This window comes from Muntiacus reevesi, chromosome 19 (assembly GCF_963930625.1).
Source record: "Muntiacus reevesi chromosome 19, mMunRee1.1, whole genome shotgun sequence".
Taxonomy (NCBI): domain Eukaryota; kingdom Metazoa; phylum Chordata; class Mammalia; order Artiodactyla; family Cervidae; genus Muntiacus; species Muntiacus reevesi.
In genome coordinates, this window is record NC_089267.1 from 40,477,394 (window position 1) to 40,495,741 (window position 18,348).

The 18,348-nt window shown below is 41.4% G+C and overlaps 1 protein-coding gene across 2 annotated transcripts in view; it reads left to right on the forward strand.

The window, feature by feature from the left end:
- The window catches only part of PDSS2 (decaprenyl diphosphate synthase subunit 2), a 251,015-nt gene extending 235,508 nt beyond the window's left edge, over positions 1–15,507 (forward strand). For both annotated transcript variants that reach the window (XM_065911355.1, XM_065911356.1), the window contains one exon: positions 14,692–15,507. In XM_065911355.1, the coding sequence (XP_065767427.1) occupies positions 14,692–14,850 (159 nt within the window). In that variant the 3' untranslated portion in view covers positions 14,851–15,507. The remainder of the gene's footprint in view (positions 1–14,691) is intronic.
- The last annotated feature ends 2,841 nt before the right edge of the window (positions 15,508–18,348 follow it).

The window sequence follows — 18,348 nt, forward strand, 5'->3', positions numbered from 1 at the left end:
ACCCTCAGATACCCTACTTACCAAATGTTAGTGAGAATTTATAAATTAACTTTTAAAAACTAAAATCATATACTTATTCCCTTTAATTGCAACTTGAAATCAGGCACATTTACTCATACCCTGAGCTCCAAGCTGCCTCTTGTTTCTTAAGCAGCAAGCACAACTTTACCTGAATGCTCAGCCATAGAGTGAACAGTTTTGGTCAGTTTTGATTATGCCAATAAAATGTTTTAACTATATGAAAATATTTGTAAATTATATAAGTATGTATGGGTGTTTGTTTAGAGGTATTTATACATATAATGTGGGCTTCCCTGGTAGCTCAGCTGGTAAAGAATCAGCCTGCAATGTGGGAGACCCCAGTTCATTTCCTGGGTCCAGAAGATCACCTGGAGAAGGGGTAGGCTATCCACGTCAGTATTCTTGCCTGGAAAATCCCTGTGGACAGAAGAGCCTGGTGGGCTACAGTCCGTGGGATTGCAACCAGTCGGACATGGCTGAGCAACTAAGTATAGCATGCATATAATATACATATATATTCAGATATGATAATTTGTATGAAATGAGTTGTTTGATTATGTTCAGGTCTTTGTGGATAGTATTTCACAGCACAGACTCAGATGTACTTAGCTGAGAGTTTGAGCCTTGAAATCAGTTCTGAAATCTCACTCTCAACAGGAGGCCACACATCATCCAGACTGAGCTTAATAGACTTATGTGGAAGAGAGGGCAAGAAAAATGATACCCTATCTGTTTTTATCATGTGTTTTTCTTTCTCCTTTTAGGGAGAATAGACAGAATTTTCAGTGATCAAGATGATTTGGAAATTCATTTTTCAGAACAAGCATGTTTCCTATTTTCTAATAATCACAGTTGTAAAATATTTAAAATACTTCCATGAATCTATGTAAAATAGCCTATATTCTTTATAATTAAAGCCAGGTTAATCAGTCAGTCAGTCAGTTCAGTCACTCAGTAATGTCTGACTCTTCGAGACCCCATGGACCACAGCATCCCAGGCCTCCCTGTCCATCACCAACTCCCCGAGTTTACTCAAACTCATCTCCATTGAGTCGGTGATGCCATCCAACCATTTCATCCTCTGTCATCCCCTCCTCCTCCCGCCTTCAATCTTTCCCAGCATCAGGGTCTTTTCAAATGAGTCAGCTCTTCACATCAGGTGGCCACAGTATTGGAGTTTCAACATCAGTCTTTCCAATGAACACTCAGGACTGATCTCCTTTAGGATGGACTGGATGAATCTCCTTGCATTCTGAGGAACTCTCAAGAGTCTTCTCCAACATCACAGTTCAAAAGCATCAATTCTTTGGTGCTCAGCTTTCTTTATAGTCCAACTCTCACATCCATACATGACTACTGGAAAAACCATAGTTTTGACTAGATGGACCTTTGTTGGCAAAGTAATGTCTCTGCTTTTTAACATGCTGTCTAGGTTGGTCATAACTTTTCTTCCCAGGAGCAAGCGTCTTTTAATTTCATGGCTGCAGTCACCATCTGCAGTGATTTTGGAGCCTCCAAAAATAAAGTCAGCCACTGTTTCCACTGTTTCCCCATCTATTTGCCATGAAGTGATGGGACTGGATGCCATGATCATAGTTATCTGAATGTTGAGCTTTAAGCCAACCTTTTCACTCTCCTCTTTCACTTTCGTCAAGAGGCTCTTTAGTTCTTCTTCACTTTCTGCCCTAAGGGTGGTATCATCTGGGTATCTGAGGTTATTGATATTTCTCCCGGCGATCTTGATTCCAGCTTGTGCTTCATTCAGCCTGGCATTTTGCATGATGTACTCTGCATATAAGTTAAATAAGCAGGGTGACAATATACAGCCTTGACATACTCCTTTCCCTATTTGGAACCAGTTTGTTCCATGTCCAGTTCTAACTGTTGCTTCCTGACCCACATACAGATTTCTCAAGAGTCAAGTCAGGTGGTCTGGTATTCCCATCTCTCAGAATTTTCCAGAGTTTATTGTGATCCACACAGTCAAAGGCTTTGGCATAGTCAATAAAGCAGAAGTAGATGTTTTTCTGGAACTCTCTTGCTTTTTCGATGATCCAGCGGATGTTGGCAATTTGATCTCTTGTTCTTCTGCCTTTTCTAAAACCAACTTGAACATCTGGAAGTTCAAAGTTCATGTATTGTTGAAGCCTCGCTTAGAGAATTTTGAGCATTACTTTATTAGTGTGTGAGATGAGTGCAATTGTGCGGTACTTTGAGCATTCTTTGGCATTGCCTTTCTTTGGGACTGGAATGAAAACTGATTTCCAGCCCTGTGGCCACAGGTGAATTTTCCAAATTTGCTGGCATATTGAGTGCAGCACTTTCACAGCATCGTCTTTCAGGATTTGAAATAGCTCATCTGGAATTCCATCACCTCCACTAGCTTTGTTCGTAGTGATGCTTCCTCAGACCCACTTGACTTCACATTCCAGGATGTCTGGCTCTAGGTGAGTGATCACACCATTGTGATTATCTGGGCCATGAAGATCTTTTTTGTACAGTTCTTCTGTGTATTCTTGCCACCTCTTCTTAATATCTTCTGCTTCTGTTAGGTCCCTACCATTTCTGTCCTTTATTGAGTCCATCTTTGCATGAAATGTTCCCTTGGTATCTCTAATTTTCTTGAAGAGATCTCTAGTCTTTCCCATTCTGTTGTTTTCCTCTATTTCTTTGCACTGATCACTGAGGAAGGCTTTCTTATCTCTCCTTGCTATTCTTTGGAACTCTGCATTCAAACGGGTGTATCTTTCCTTTTCTCATTTGCTTTTCACTTCTCTTCTTTCCACAGCTATTTGTAAGGCCTCCTTAGACAACCATTTTTCCTTTTTGCATTTCTTTTCCATGGGGATGGTCTTGATCCCTGTCTCCTCTACAGTGTCACGAACCTCCGTCCATAGTTCTTCAGGCACTCTGTCTATCAGATCTAGTCCCATAAATCTATTTCTCACTTCCACTGTATAATCATAAGGGATTTGATTTAGGTCATACCTGATTGGTCTAGTGGTTTTCCCCACTTTCTTCAATTTAAGTCTGAATTTGGCAATAAGGAGTTCATGATCTGAGCCACATTCACCTCCCAGTCTTGTTTTTGCTGACTCTGTAGAGCGTCTCCATCTTTGGCTGCAAAGAATATAATCAGTCTGATTTCGTTGTTGGCCATCTGGTGATGTCCATGTGTAGAGTCTTCTCTTGTGTTGTTGGAAGAGGGTGTTTGCTACAACCAGTGCGTTCTCTTGGCAAAACTCTATTAACCTTTGCCCTGCTTCATTCCGTACTCCAGGGCCAAATTTGCCTGTTACTCCAGGTGTTTCTTGACTTCCTACTTTTGCATTCCAGTCCCCTATAATGAAAAGGACATCTTTTTGTGGTGTTAGTTCTAAAAGGTCTTGTAGGTCTTCATAGAACCGTTCAGCTTCTTCAGCATTACTGGTTGGGGCATAGACTTGGATTACTATGATATTGAATGGTTTGCCTTGGAAATGAACCAGGTACATTATATAAATGTTAATGTGAGCTTTGCAATGTATCCCCATGCTCCCTTACTCTTCAAACCTTATATTTGTGAAGCATTTTATTGATGTTAATTTCACATACATTATCTTATTCATTCCTTGTAATAATTGGCTGTGGCATAAATATTATCTCTGTGATTTTATAGGTGAGGTGGGCTTAGAGAAGTTACTATGCCCAAGGTCACACATGTCCAGGTCCAGGGTTTCCCTACTGCCAGGGAGAGAGGCAGTGTGCTTATTGCTGCTCTATGATTATTTTTTGTATTATTATGAAACAGCATAAATGAATTAATCAGTCTTAGGAAGGGAACATATCATCCTGTTATAAGATTAAAAACTGGTCCCTGTGTGGTTTCATTTGGAGGATTCTGCTCCAAGGTGCTTGAAAGGCCATCATGTCTGGAAATATGTGGCATTTTGTCCCTCTTAGAGTTCATCTCTCTTACCTCCCATCTCCATGGGCTTCCAGAACTTAGCCAGGGAAACGGAGAGTAGTGTAACAAATGTCATGTGTGTCCTGAACTCTCACACCGTTATACAGAATGACTTTAATTCTTCAAAACAATAAATAGAACTTGTTAAAAATTAGTATCTCAGAACTCAATACAGATCCATATTAAAGTAATTTTACAGGCTATTTTACAAAAGAAAAATACTCTGATATTTTATTAGAGAATAGTAAAAATGTTTAAAGCATGTGATAAATTATGTTTGTCATTTTGAACTTATCTTTTATCCAGTGACTTCAATGTAGCATGATGAACACTGAAATTTTTTTTTTTAATTGTGAAAATGATAAAAGGCAGTGTCCGGTTGGTTGTGTGAAACCCCAATACCAGTGTTGCAGTCAGAGTCTTTGGTTGAGACTTTTAATTTTAAAAAAAAGTTTCTGTTATTAAGAATTTTTTAGGTACAAATATATTAGTTTTGTTTTATTCAGTGCCTTTTTGTTTAAAAAATATGACTACAAGAATATACTTACTCAAGTATATTGAGGTATTTATGGCTTTTTCTTAGCAGAAAATGTGGAAATTTTCCACCTCCAATTCCTGTTGACATTTGTTCCACAACTGTATGGCATTTTTACTTGTGGTAGGAAAAAAAAATGTGTATACTGTCAGAGGTACATAATTAATCTAATGATGGCTTAGGTTTTTGTCATCTCTGTAAATATGGTTTTATCCAAAAGTATTTGATTTGATGTATTTTTTAAAATCTGTGATGTGTATTTTAAAGGTTTGTCCTGTGCAAAGGGCAATATTGGCATATGTGTTCTCTTTTCAAATGAAATTCAAATTTTTCCTAGATAGATAGATCCACACACACATACACCTCATGAGGTATATAGAACAGAAGGTATATGTGTGTGTATGCAATCCTCACAATAGTTCTATGAGGTAAGTACTATTATATGTATCTTATATATATTATATTATTAGAACCGTGCTAGGCACATGTAAGGACTACATATGGGGTTGTCTTTGTTGCTATTGCTATTATTATTTTATTATTATTACTATTTTAATATCGGGACACACTACCATTCTAATTGTGTCTTCACCTGTGAATTCATGTGATTGAGGAAATAACTAAAAATTCTCTTATTTCCACTTCCTTCCATTTTTGCCAAAATAAGACATTTAATTAAGGTCATTAGATCAGTAGATCAAGTATTTAAGATCAGTACATTTTTTCTCCCTATAGATTCTTTTACATAATTTGTCATTCTAGTTCAGTTCAGCTCAGTCGCTCGGTCGTGTCCAACTCTTTGCAACCCTGTGGACTGCAGCACACCAGGCTTCCCTGTCCCTCACCACCTCCCAAAGCTCGCTCAAACTCATGTCCATCGAGTTGGTGATGCCATTCAACCGTCTCATCTGCTGTCGTCCACTTCTCCTGCCTTCAATCTTTCCACATCAGGGTCTTTTCCAGTGAGTCAGTTCTTTGCATCAGGTGGCCAAAGTATTGGAGCTCTAGCTTCAGCATCCGTTCTTCCAGTGAATATTCAGGACTGATTTCCTTTAGGATGGACTGGTTTGATCTCCTTATAGTCCAAGGGACTCTCAGGAGTCTTCTCCAACACCACAGTTCAAAAGCATCAATTCTTCGGCGTTCAGCTTTCTTTATAGTCCAACTCTCACATCCATACATGACTACTTGAAAAACCATAGCTTTGACTAGATCTTTGTCAGCAAAGTGATGTCTCTGCTTTTTAGTAATAAGTCATTCTAAGTAAAATAAATCATTCTAAGTAAAAAGGAAATTTTTATGTTGTTTGTGATACATTTCACAGTTTATTGTATTAAAGAAAGGTTTTAATTACTGTTTTTCATTTTGTACCAAGTCTTGCCACTCAGAAGCTGGCAAAACCATTCAGTTGAAGCACAGTCAGCTTGAATCTTAAAGTTGTGTGGCACCTTGGAGGCAGCCTTGTCCCACCTCCATCTTCAGCTTAGAGTTTCACTTATACCTTCTCTGATGTGGGTATCTAGTTGCTGAGGACTTTCAATGATAGGGAATTTACAATTTGTCAAAAAAAAAAAATTATTCGTTGTTAGACAATTCTAGTCATCTAAAAGCTCTTTCTTACTTGAAATTGAAGCTTCCTAGAAATTTCACCTGATTGCTCTTTGTTCTGTTCCCTGAAGCATATAAAACAGGACTTCTCCTCTTTCCATTTAATTGCGTTAGTTTGAGGATGGGTTTAATATCTTCCTTTAACCCTTTCCCCCAGGTTAAGCATTCCTTAGATGACATGTTTCCAGATAATTCTTCATCCTCATGCTGAACCCTGTCTATCTTGTCAGTGTCCCTCTTGAGACATGGCACCCAGGATTTGAACACAGTTTTCTAAAAATGATTAGCTATCAAAGACTGCAGTGAGACTGTTCTTGCCTGTGTTTTGGACATGTGCATCTGTTTATACTGCCAAGGTTTGCATTTGCTTTTTTTTAGTATCTGCGTCACAGTTTTGGCTTATATACAGAATGTCGTTATCAAAGATTCTCAGCATTTTTCTATGAGTCACTGCCAAACTGAGGTTTACATTTTTGTAATTAGTTTATGAAACCTAAATGCTCAACTATACGGTTGCCCTGTTCCATTTCATCTGGCTAGTATCAGTCTATTGCTCAACATGTCAAAGCCATTAAAATTTTGATGTTGTCCATGTGTTAGCTTCCTCTCTTGACTGTGTGACATCTGAAAATTAAAATTTAACCTGCATTTCTTCTCCATCATCTTTCAATCACTGTGATAAGGGAAAGGAACCAAGTACTGAGTCTTTCAGTACAATACCAGGTATCACCTTTCTGTTCAATATAAATCCACTGCTAAACATTTTCTGGGAATGGTTGTTTTACATATTTGAATCCATATTACCAAACTCTAATACAGATCCTGTTTCTCTGTCTTATCCATGATGAAAATCTGAATGTACTCTCCTATTTCTGAAGCTAGCAGTCAAGTTAATATCAAAAGAAAAATGAGATTGTTCTGTTATAATGTGCCAGTTGTGACCCACCTATCCTGGGGCCGTGATCACCACTGCTTTTTCTCTGGAGTTCACAATCGGTCTGTTAACCTTTTCGGGATTTTTGCCATAATTTTCATAAGTTCACGGATCTGTGTTACAGAATGCACATTTGTCCTCATTTTTTTGGTCCAGTATTGGAATGCATTAGTCATTTGACTCTCCCATTTCTGACATTTCTCACAGTCTTTCAGTAGCTGGGAAGGACAGTTATATGCATTCCAGGCATATGAGAGCAGGACAGAGGTGGGTGGGTGCATCTGTGAAAGGTGCTCTAGACCAGGAACTACATCTTCAGCGTGAGGAGGTAGGCAAAGAAGGAAAGTGTCAGAGGATGAAAACTGGACAGGAACATCAGGCAAAGAGAGTGAGAAAACCACACAGCTCTTTGTCCCAGAGGATGGCACGATGTTTAGCGTGGGAGAGTGGGTGGTCCTGGAAGGCTAAGGACACCAAAAGCCAAGATGGTAGCTGCATCCAAGGTTCCCTGACAATCTGTCATGGGCCATTTGAATGCATAATATCTTATGCATCATCTTTAAAGGCCCCTCTTTGTGGAATTTGGTCTTTACAATTTTGAACTCATTCTTCAGTTGTTCTATTTCCTTTGTCTTCTTTTAATAGTACATTATCTTTTGCAGATATTTGCACATATTTATTCTTACTCAGCATACAGCCTTTACATTTCAAAGCCCCTCATTTTTGTTATCATCTCCTCCCCGTGCTGCCCCCGTGAATGCCCATCAGACTTTAGCAGATTTTGACAAGGTTGTTTGTTTCTGAACATTTTCTGTGAGGCAGCCTGTGACAATACAGACCTATTGGTGGAGTCCTACACAATTTTTACAGCTTTGTGCCTCTCTTTCTGTCAGCTCCTTCAAGCCAGGGATAGGACCCGATCTCCATGGTGGCACTCTGCAGTGGAGGGGATGATAGGCTCCTCCTTTTGCACCCATGCCTTCCCAAATGTGAGTCCTGATTTATTCAATAGCCATTATTTTATTCAGTAGCCATTATTTTGTTCACTTTCATAATTAATTATGACTGTTGTTGGAGTTTAGTTTTCCAGTAGCTTCTGTCACCCTTGAACTGTATTTCCAGTTATAGATTCTTGGAATCATGGCCATCATTTCACTAAACTCATTTTTGCAATGCACTTTCCTAACACATAGTCCAGGTGTCCAAACCCATACCCGCTAGTCCTTTCTAAGGACTGATTCTAACACCAATGAAAGTGAAAGTGTTAGTCCCTCAGTCATGTCTGACTCTTTGTGACCCCATTGACTGTAGCCTGTCAGGCTCCTCTGTCCATGGAATTCTCCAGGCAGGGATACTGGAGTGGGTTGCCATTCCCTGCTCCAGGGGATCTTCCCAACCCAGGGATCAAACCCAGGTCATCCGCATTGTGGGCAGATTCTTTACTGTCTGAGCCAGCAGGGAAGCCGATTCTAATACCAGGATGGCATTAATTTTTTGTTAATCTCTATCACATTTATAGCCAGTTATGCTGACATAGCTAAGCAAAAAGTGCTTCTTCTCTCAACTGATACATAAGATTATCAGTCAGGCACACCAAGAATTTGTCAACCATAGAATGCAAGTTTTAGCAAATGTTCAAAGGTTGAAGTTCCATGTCATTACTGTATTGTACCTTTCTTCCAGCTGTATAATCTCTATTAAGCAAGCATGGTCCACTCCTACCTCTTGGTTGGGAGGTATGTGGTCTCTTCCCATAATAGCATAGCTTCTGTTTGTTTTCTTTTACCCTTATCCAGCTGTTTTCAACCACTAAAAAAAAAAACAACAACAACTTTATATTGTTTCATACTCCCTTACTCTGTTATACAGTTTCTTCAGAACACAGTCTAACCTGTGTTCCAGATGGGTTTTAGTATCCCTGTTCTGGTTGGGTGAAATACAACTTGGGGTTATCTCCAAGTCTTTTCCAGTGCTATAGGGTGGAAGAGCTTGGGATGTGCAGAAATGAAACCCAGGCCATTTCTCAGATTTGCTGTTGACTCTTGTCCATGCCACTTAGCCTCTCTCATCCACCATCTTCTGCAAAATGAGGTGAGAGGACAGTACTTGGGGTTTCTTCTAGCTCTAAGTCTCCCTCTGTTTTCATTGGATGGCAGGAGCTGCTGCCTCCTCATCTTCTAAAGCTACCGCGACCCCGTGGCAGGGGCTTGTCTTTAATTTTCAGAGGACTTTCAAACCAGTGAGTTTTCAGAGGCATACAGTGATTTCTTAAAATGGTCTCATAAAGATACATTTATCACTGAAAAGTGATACCTTTTGATAAATACTAATAATAATGCACTTAATTTTAAGTACCATGCATTCTCTTCTCTCTGTGTTAATATCTTTAATGGATCCTCCAACAGGCGATTTGGACTTAATTTATTTCAGGTGATACTGTACTTATACAACTATTCAGTTGACTTAATTAGAGGTTTAATTAAATTATTGCCCTAAAGTGCTATATCAAGGAAATAAAATGCAAAATGATAATTCACCTTCTTGTATTTTTTAGATTTATCCTACAGCTAAAGTGGTTTTCAGGTCATAAAGGCCAGAGTGGGCTTATGAGCATTTTAGCCACATCCTAATGTGGAAAGTTGTATTTTCAAGTTGCATTATTTTGTATTATAAGTTGCATTATTAAGTGCATCAGTTGGGAATTTGCCCAGTCAAAATGTAGGTGAGGGCAAAAGTGAAAAGAATTTTTTTTATGTGGTCTTTTCTCTTGCAACTATCAGAACCAACATCATGGGTCCAATCCCTCTGTGTTCCACTCAGTCCTCTCTGGTTCTGCAGCCCTATGACAAGCCCTCTAACAAGTGGTCCTGGGAGGCAGCAACTGTGTCTCTTTCTGTACCTCTAGCCCCTACTATATAGCTGTGGCATAGAGGTGACCAATAAATGCTTGCTGAATTTAATTTGATCATCACAAAGACAACACTTTGCAAGTGTGGTTAAAACAGTATAAATCCAACATGATAATTTTGAAATATCATCGCTACAAATACATGCCCCAGTGAGTGAGGTACTCCCAAATGTGGTTAATCATTGAAGTGACCTAAGAAGTATTTTTTTAAGGCCTTACTGAATGCATCTCCAGGAATGAGGTCTAGGTATCTGTATGTTAAAGCTTCCCAGGTGAATCTTATGAGCAGCCAGGTTTAGAAACTCCAGTTTAATGTGTCTTGTGTATTTTTGTATTTTTTTGTATATTATTTTTGTATTATTTGTATTTTATATATTTGTATTTTCTGTTTTTGTACTTTTCTGTATTTTCCAATATTGTATTTTTCTGGATGAACTCATGGCCTATTCTAATTTATAGTAAAAATGAATCTCAGTTATGCCCTATTAATTATATCTGAAGGATTTCCTTTGAACCAGTAGTTTATGTTTAGTTTGTGGAAGTGTATATAGATGCCTATGAAGAATAATATTAATGCCTTCCATGAAGGATTAGATTACCAGTGAGTCCTGAAATGGGCACTTTACACATGGAAGCTATTGGGTCCTTGGTATGCAAAGTCTTATGAGCCAACTCTGTGGAGAGCAGATTGGAATATTAACTGGAAGTAGAATGGTCATTGGGAAAGAGAAATTAACTCTTTTTAGGGCATGAGTAACTTTTAGAGATGTCCTCCTGGGTGTATATGTGTGTTCAGTTGCTCAGTTTTGTCTGACTCTTTGCGACCCTATGGACTGCAGCCCATCAGGCTCCTCTGTCCATGAGATTTCACAGGCAAGTATATTGGAGTGGGCTGCCATTTCCTACACCAGGGGATCTTCCTGACTTAGGGACTGAACCCACAGTCTCCTGCATTGGCAGGCGGGTTCTGTACAACTGAGCCACCAGTGAAGCCCTCCTGGGTGCTATTTTGCCATAATCTGAATTACCCTTCATTGTAGGATTAAATGGGCTTCCCAGGTGGTGCTAGTGGTAAAGAACCCGCCTGCCAATGCAGGAGGGCATGGCAACCTACTCAAGTATTCTTGCTTGGAGAATCCCATGGACAGAAAAGCATGGCAGGCTACAGTCCATGGGGTTGCAAAGAGTCTGACATGACTGAAGCAACTTGGCATGCATGCACGTAGGATTAACTACCATACCCCACCAGGCTCCTCTGTCCATAGAATTCTCCAGGCAAGAGTACTACAGTGGGTTGCCATTTCTTTCTCTAGGGGATCTTCCCAACCCAGAGAGTGAACCCAGGTCTCCTGCATTGCAGGCAGATTCTTTACCATCTGAGCCACCAGGGAAGCCCATTAAATGCCATATAAGTCAGCATCAAATATTCAGTGGAGCCTGACTGAATAAAGTTTATAGCCTAACAAACTAAGCATACCAATCAGAGAAATGCAGAATGTAGAACACTGTACAACATAGCTTGGTCCTTTCAAAATGGCAATATCATGGGGGGAGAAAGAAGTTTAAAGTGTCATAACAAATGAATGCAGTGTGTGAACCAGGATTTATTACAGTTTCAGGGATGGGGGGGTGGGCGTTGAAAGGTTAAAAAAGAAATTTTGGAACCAGTTGGGAAAATTTACAGGTAGACTAGATATTACATAATAGGAGAGTATTACTGTTAACTTTCCGACCTCTAATAATAGAGTTCTGGCCGTGTAGGAAAATGTTCTTATCTTAGGAGATACTTTCAAAACAAGGGTAAAACATCCTACAGCTCATGGGGCATCCAAGTCATGGCCTGCCAGCTCAGAGCCAATTGTTAACTATTTAAGAATTCTGTGATTGTGCAACCCTTGGTAGCTTGAAATCCACCATGATGGGAGTATGCAAACCACAAAATCTACGAGTAGGGTTTTTTTCTCCTCTAGAAAGTTAATTTCTCCTCTGGGGAGTAATTAAGCAGCTTACCACTGCTTACAGCTTACTTTCAAATGATTCAGAAAACACATATACAAGTAGATAGGACAAAAATAGCAAAGTATTAATGATTGTTGAGTCTAGGTAGAGGATATGTGTTCTGCTAGTCCAGGAGTCACAGACTTCCTGTAAAGGCCAAAGTGTAAATAGTTTAGGCTTTGCAGTTCATACAGTCTCTGTGGCAGCTGCTCAATTCTGCCTCTCTGCCGTTACAGCACAGAAGCAACCATACTTAAATGAATGGGCATGTTATATTCCAGTAGAACTTAATTTATAAAAACAGGGAGGCCACATTTGGTCTGAGGCTCAGTTCAGCACTCGTGTCCGACTGCTTGCAACCCCATGGACTGCAGCACGCCTGGCTTCCCTGTCCATCACCAACTCCTGGAGCTTGCTCAAACTCAAACCATCTCAACCTCTGTTATCCCCTTCTCTTCCTGCCCTCAATCTTTCCCAGCATCAGGGTATTTTCCAATGAGTCAATTCTTCCCATTAGGTGGCCAAAGTATTGGAGCTTCAGCTTCAGCATCAGTCCTTCTGATCTGAGCCTTTGGTCTGAGGCTATAGGTTGCCAACTCCTGTGCTAGTCTTTCAACTTTTCTGTACTTTTAAAATATTCAGGGGACTTCCCCAGTGGTCCCATGGTTAAGATATCACGCTTCCACTGCAGGGGGCACAGCTTCAATCCCTGGTTAGGTAACAGATCCTGCATGCCATGCAGCACAGCCAAAAAATAGAAAAGAAAAATAAAAAATATTTTATAATAAAATTTTTTAAATAAAGTTTTTAGGTTGGTTTTCAGAGCACACCCCCCTACCCTGGTTCCCCTAACACCTAGTAATGAAAATAAGGGGTATGTCCTTTCTCTTCCTTTTTTTTTTTTTTTTTTAAGTCTTTAAGCTGGTCTAATCCAAGTTCAACTACCTGTGAGGTTGTTATGCATCAAGCTAAAATAGACTTGATCTTGGTGGCTGGAGTAGCTTTCCTGGCAGTGGCTAAGGGCTTGAGGAGGAAGAAGAATTAAGTCATTCTGAATATCTGTAGTGTTTTAGACACTGTCAAGCACTCTGTACTGTCTCGTGTAGTACCCACCAGCAGTCCTGCAAGTGAAGTGAGTGAAAGTCACTCAGTCGTGTCCAACTCTTTGTGACCCCGTGGATTATACAGTCCATGGAATTTTCCAGGCCAGAATACTGGAGTGGGTAGCCTTTCCCATCTCCAGGGGATCTTCCCAACCCAGGGGTCGAACCCAGATCTCCTGCATTGCTGGTGGATTCTTTACCAACTGAGCTATCAGGGAAGACCTCATCAGACGCAAGTAGGTTCCCTAAGTAATGATGAAACAGGGAAAGGGAAGAAACAGGCTGAGAAAGAACTAGACAGATAAAGGACTCCCATGCCTCATGAAAGAGCTTGGACTTCTTTTTTTCTTAGAGTTCTTGGAAGGCAGTGGATGGTTTTAAGCAAGAACACATTTGCATTTTATAAAGAGCTCCTTGGCAGCGTGAAGGATGGAGTCCAGAGGGAAAGAGCTGGTAGTGGGAAGACTCTTCAGAAGGTGATTGCAAAAATAACCCAAGTGAAGGATAATGATAGCCTGAACTAATATGCAATGAGAGTGAAGAGTAGACGATAATATGACGGCTCTGTATGAGCTAGAATGGCTGGGACTTAGCGAGTGTATCGGTCAAGATGGCCACAGACAGCTGACAGTCTCTTCAGACAACAGACAAGTTTTTTGCCCGTATGACATTCTGCTCTTGTTGGGGAGGATCGTGGTGCTCACTGTGGTCACTCCAGTCCAACCTGAGGAACTTCTCCAGTGAGACCAGTTGAGTTACCAGAGGGAAGGCTCTGGCGGGACTCCCATGGATGGCTAAGTGCTACAGCCCAGAAGTGACATGCACCATTCACGTCTCATGGACTAGAACTTGCCAGCGGGCTTCACCCAACCCGGGGGTGTGCAAAAAGTTCAGCCATGGGTGAGCCGTGGTGCCTGAATGGATGAAGGAGGACTCCCAAGTATCTGGTTTAGGGAGTGAGGCAGACATTGGAGGTTTTCACTGAGAGAGAAAAGATGGAATGGACCGGCCAAATCATTATAACTCTTCTTCAGCTCTAGAATATAACTATTGTATTGGTCCTTTCTGATTGTCAAGGAGAGGGATTGGAAATCAGCTCCCTTTGTGAGCAAGAGTTGACCTTATGCTTTACAAAAGGCATTTTAATTCATTTGTCCCAGAGTCTTACAGCTTTAGTAATGTTCATATCTACCGTGTCTTTCTTGAATTTTCATGTGAACTATTGTGTCAACATACAGTGTAAAAATATTAGTTATTAATAGGATGTTAATGAAGTCTTCCTCACCTTAGAATATCAGGCTGCTGAATTCAAAATGCCAGAGATGTAAATGCCCTTCCACCTTCCTCACCTCCACCCTCTAGCAGGGCTCACTTCAAGCTATCACAGGGTGGCAGTCAGGGAGGAGGTGTAATTAGGCTGATTGGAGCCTATTGTTCTGCTCGGGGAGGGCTGACATCTAGCAGCCTTAGGCAATGTTAGTGCCTCCAAATCATTGGAGAATGATGTCCTCTTTAACCTCAAAAGCAGAAACAATGAATCTGTTCTGTTTCTGCCTTTCTTCATTTTCCAGCTCCCCTCCCCAGTTTAATTGTGGTACCTTAAAAACTGACTTTTACTGTGCATTTGTTTCTTAACAGTTGCGAGAAACAATCAAAGCTGGCAAAGGTGTGACTTCAGCTATTGACCTGTGTCGTTACCATGGAAACAAAGCACTGGAGGCCCTGGAGAGCTTTCCTCCCTCGGAGGCCAGAACTGCTTTAGAAAACATTGTGTTTGCTGTGATGAGATTTTCCTGACACCAAATTAAAAAGATTGTTGTTCGTTGGCTGAAAAAATTGGGGAAGGAGGTGATCGGGAGAGCTTTCGTGATGAAATATCTAAATGTATTAATGACTTCAACAACATATACATTTTTTTTCTTCTTTTTATCACACTGCTAAATGAATACTGCCTTCTTTTTGGAACTGCTGCAAACAAAATTAGAAGAAAAAAGGTCAAGCAGTTTTCAGTTGTCATGCCAGAAGCACACTTGAGGCTTCAGTAGCAGAAATAATTAATGAGATTCGCTCCTGTGACCTCAGCAAATGGACAGGAAATAAGTCCTTATTGATTGGACCGAGCCAGGGATGGCGCCAGGGCGGTGGCCTGTGGTTTTCCTTCTAGAGAGGACAGGGCGAGCTGGGAGCTGCAGGTGTCAGAAGCGCTGTCAGTGCTGGCCAGGGAGGACCGTCAAATGAAAACCCAGTGACCAACTTGTCATAATGGAGGCTAGTCTAATGATTAAGAAAAAAACATGCTTTGTCTTTTTGCAATTATGTCTTTGTATTTATAGATACAGTCTGGCTATACTTTTTGCTTCTTGGTTTTTGTAAGATTTGGGGGAGGGGTGGAAATTGTTGAAAAAATAATGCCAAATATTTGAAGTAGGAGATTAAAATGTTGTCAAATGTTAACTTGGTTATAGTAGAAATTGCCTGTTTTTCTTTCTGGACCAAATTTTTTTTCAAGTGCATTTCAAAGAGCCAAGCTTGTTTTTTTCTTTTAAGCTGAACAGGATGCTTTTTTTTCTTTTTTTTAAAGTGTATACATTTGTAATACTTTGGTATAAAGAATACCCTTAATTTTTACAAGCGTCAGATACATAGTTGTTGTACTGGGGAATTCATTGGTGAGTTTTGTTTATTTGTTTGTTTTTAACCTCAGAATGTCAGATTTTGGTCTTGAACCACAGACTTCCAATTACAGAAAGAATATAAGCAGTCTCACAGGCCTGCAATCGGACACTGTCTCTGTGTGGTTCACAGGAGATGATTTTTGCGGTTTGGATGCAGGCAATATGAGAACACCGTTGACAAGAAGGCTGAGTTTACATAAATGATCTAGGTTGAGACTCAGCCACCTTTCTTCCTTATGTGGTGTAATTACAGCCCTATCTGGAGACATCGAACACAGCAAACAGATTTTATTACCTACTTCACTCAAACACTGTAAGTGAAGTCACTTTAGTTAAATTCCTTCTCCAAAAGTTACAAAATCGTTTTAGCAGGACCCAGCATGTGGCATGCAGTGAAGAGAAAATGTAAGCTATGGAGATTAAGGTATTGCATTATGAAATATTTTTAAGCATACTTGAAACATTGTAATTGTGCAGTTTATGCTACTATAATTTGAAGGCCTATAGATTTAACTGAAGAGAACACAGCACTCTTCTGTTTGAAATGTCTTTTCTCACAGAATTTGGCTTAATTAGTAACTAGGGTTAGATGCTTTAGATCAGACTAGGTTGTAATCATTAACTTCCACAGAGGAGGAGCCTTGCTTTCTGTTCTCTGGCTGTGCAGGAACTTCAGCAAGCTGTAGGTTTCATCAAACAGAAGGTCAGGCGCTGGGGAACACAGCGCAGGATTCTAGGGCTCTTCTAGGTCTGCTCGAGCACCAGGTTCACCGTGTGACCTTGAACAAGGCACTTCCCTCTGAGCCTGTCTCCGCATTTGCAAAATAAGGTTAAACAGGGAAATATATGAAGTCCCCTCCACCTTTGCTTTATTGTCAAAAAGTTTCCCATTTCTGACTCTCTAGATGACAGAGATGCTATGTGAGATTCGGGGAAGAGAGGTGAAACCCAAAGAAAGGCGATGAAGGAGTGCGTGAAGCTTAACGGCCGACTCCTCGCCCAGCTGCCCCACCGGTGACCGAAGGAGCTCCCAGCTCTCCGGTTGTGTGTCTTACAACCTTGACCTCGTTTCAGCGCCCCCGCCCTTCTGCTTGCCTTGGTTCATTTCCCCCTCCCCAGAAGCCCCGCCCGCCTCTCTTCCCTCTCCTGCACCTCGCGTCGGGGCTCCCTGGGAGCAGCAGCTCTGCCCTCACTGTAGAGGGACAGCTCTGCCTTCGTTAAACCTCCTCTGTTGGCTCAGTCACTCTTAGGTATTAAACACTGATGGTCTTCTCCACGCCCCTTCTTCAGGGACATTTCTTTATTCATCCATTCTAAACCCTCCTGACTTCGGACACTCTCTAGGGAGAAATTTGGGCACAGCGAGACACATTTCATTACACTTTTTTGGCCTAGTGCCAGGGCTCTGTCAGGCAGTTAGTGACTTTAGCGTGCCACCTCCTTCCCCCTCTGCATCACCGTCCAGTCTCTTGCTAGAGGGAAGAATTCATTCATTAGCTACTGTCCTGTTCCTTCCACCTGGACTTGCGAACCTCACTCACTTCAGCCCCTGAGCCACCTGACTTCTCCTGCCTCCCTGTCGGTCTTTTCTTCAGGCTTGGTGAGGGCTCTGCAGGCATGACAGGCACTCTGCTGAAGGCTTTAACAGTGCTATCTTGTCCAAATCCCATAGCTACCCTCTGGGGCTAAGGCTTATCCCCCATTTATAGATGCAGGAGCCAGCAGAGAGCCCACCTCTGCCTGACTGGCTTGCCTTCACACTCCCTTTCCGACTTTAAAGTCTTTCCAGACAGCGCCTCTTTCTCTCTTCCTTTGCTTCTCTTTCCAGATAAGACTCTACTCCTTTCCAAAGGTGCTTCCCAGGTGGTGCAATGGTAAAGAATCCGCCTTCCAGTTCAGGAGATGCAAAAGATGCAGAGACTTGGGTTCGATCCCTGGGTCAGGAAGATCCTCTGGAGGAGGAAATGGGCACGCCACTCCAGTATTCTTGCTTGGAGAATCCTATGGACAGAGGAGCCTGGTGGGACTCCAGTCCATGGGGTTGCAAAGAGTCAAACATTCCTGAGCACACTCGAATCCATTCACACTCTTTCTTCAGCCTGCAGCCTCCTGTCTCATGTCTCTGGTTTTGAGGCTTGGGTTTCCTCTGCTGGCTTTGAATGTGCTCAGTTCTCCCTTAAATGAAATTTCCCTCACTTCCCCTGTTTATCCTTCCACCTCCACGCTTTTCCTCCTAGCATTAGCAGTACACCTTCTTACAGGCTACTACTTAACCGTTGCAGTTCATCATTTCACTGCATTCACTACTGGGTCCCCACCATCTCGACCAGCCCTGGCACTTCGGATACTCAGAGACGTTTAAATCTATCAGGTCTCACAGCTCTGCTCCACGGAGATGCCTTCTTCTTGCTCTCAGGTGGTGGCCTCACTGTAAAATTTACAGCCATACCCCTGAACGCGGACGTCCTACATAATTTTACGCTGCCAACTGCAGCTTCCCTGCTCACTGCCCAGCACCTGTGATCCACTTCCACTGTTCTCAACAATGCTTCTTTGGTGTCCCACACATCTTGCTCTCAGACCCACCCCTAGAGACATTCTTTTCTGAAATTTAAGGTTC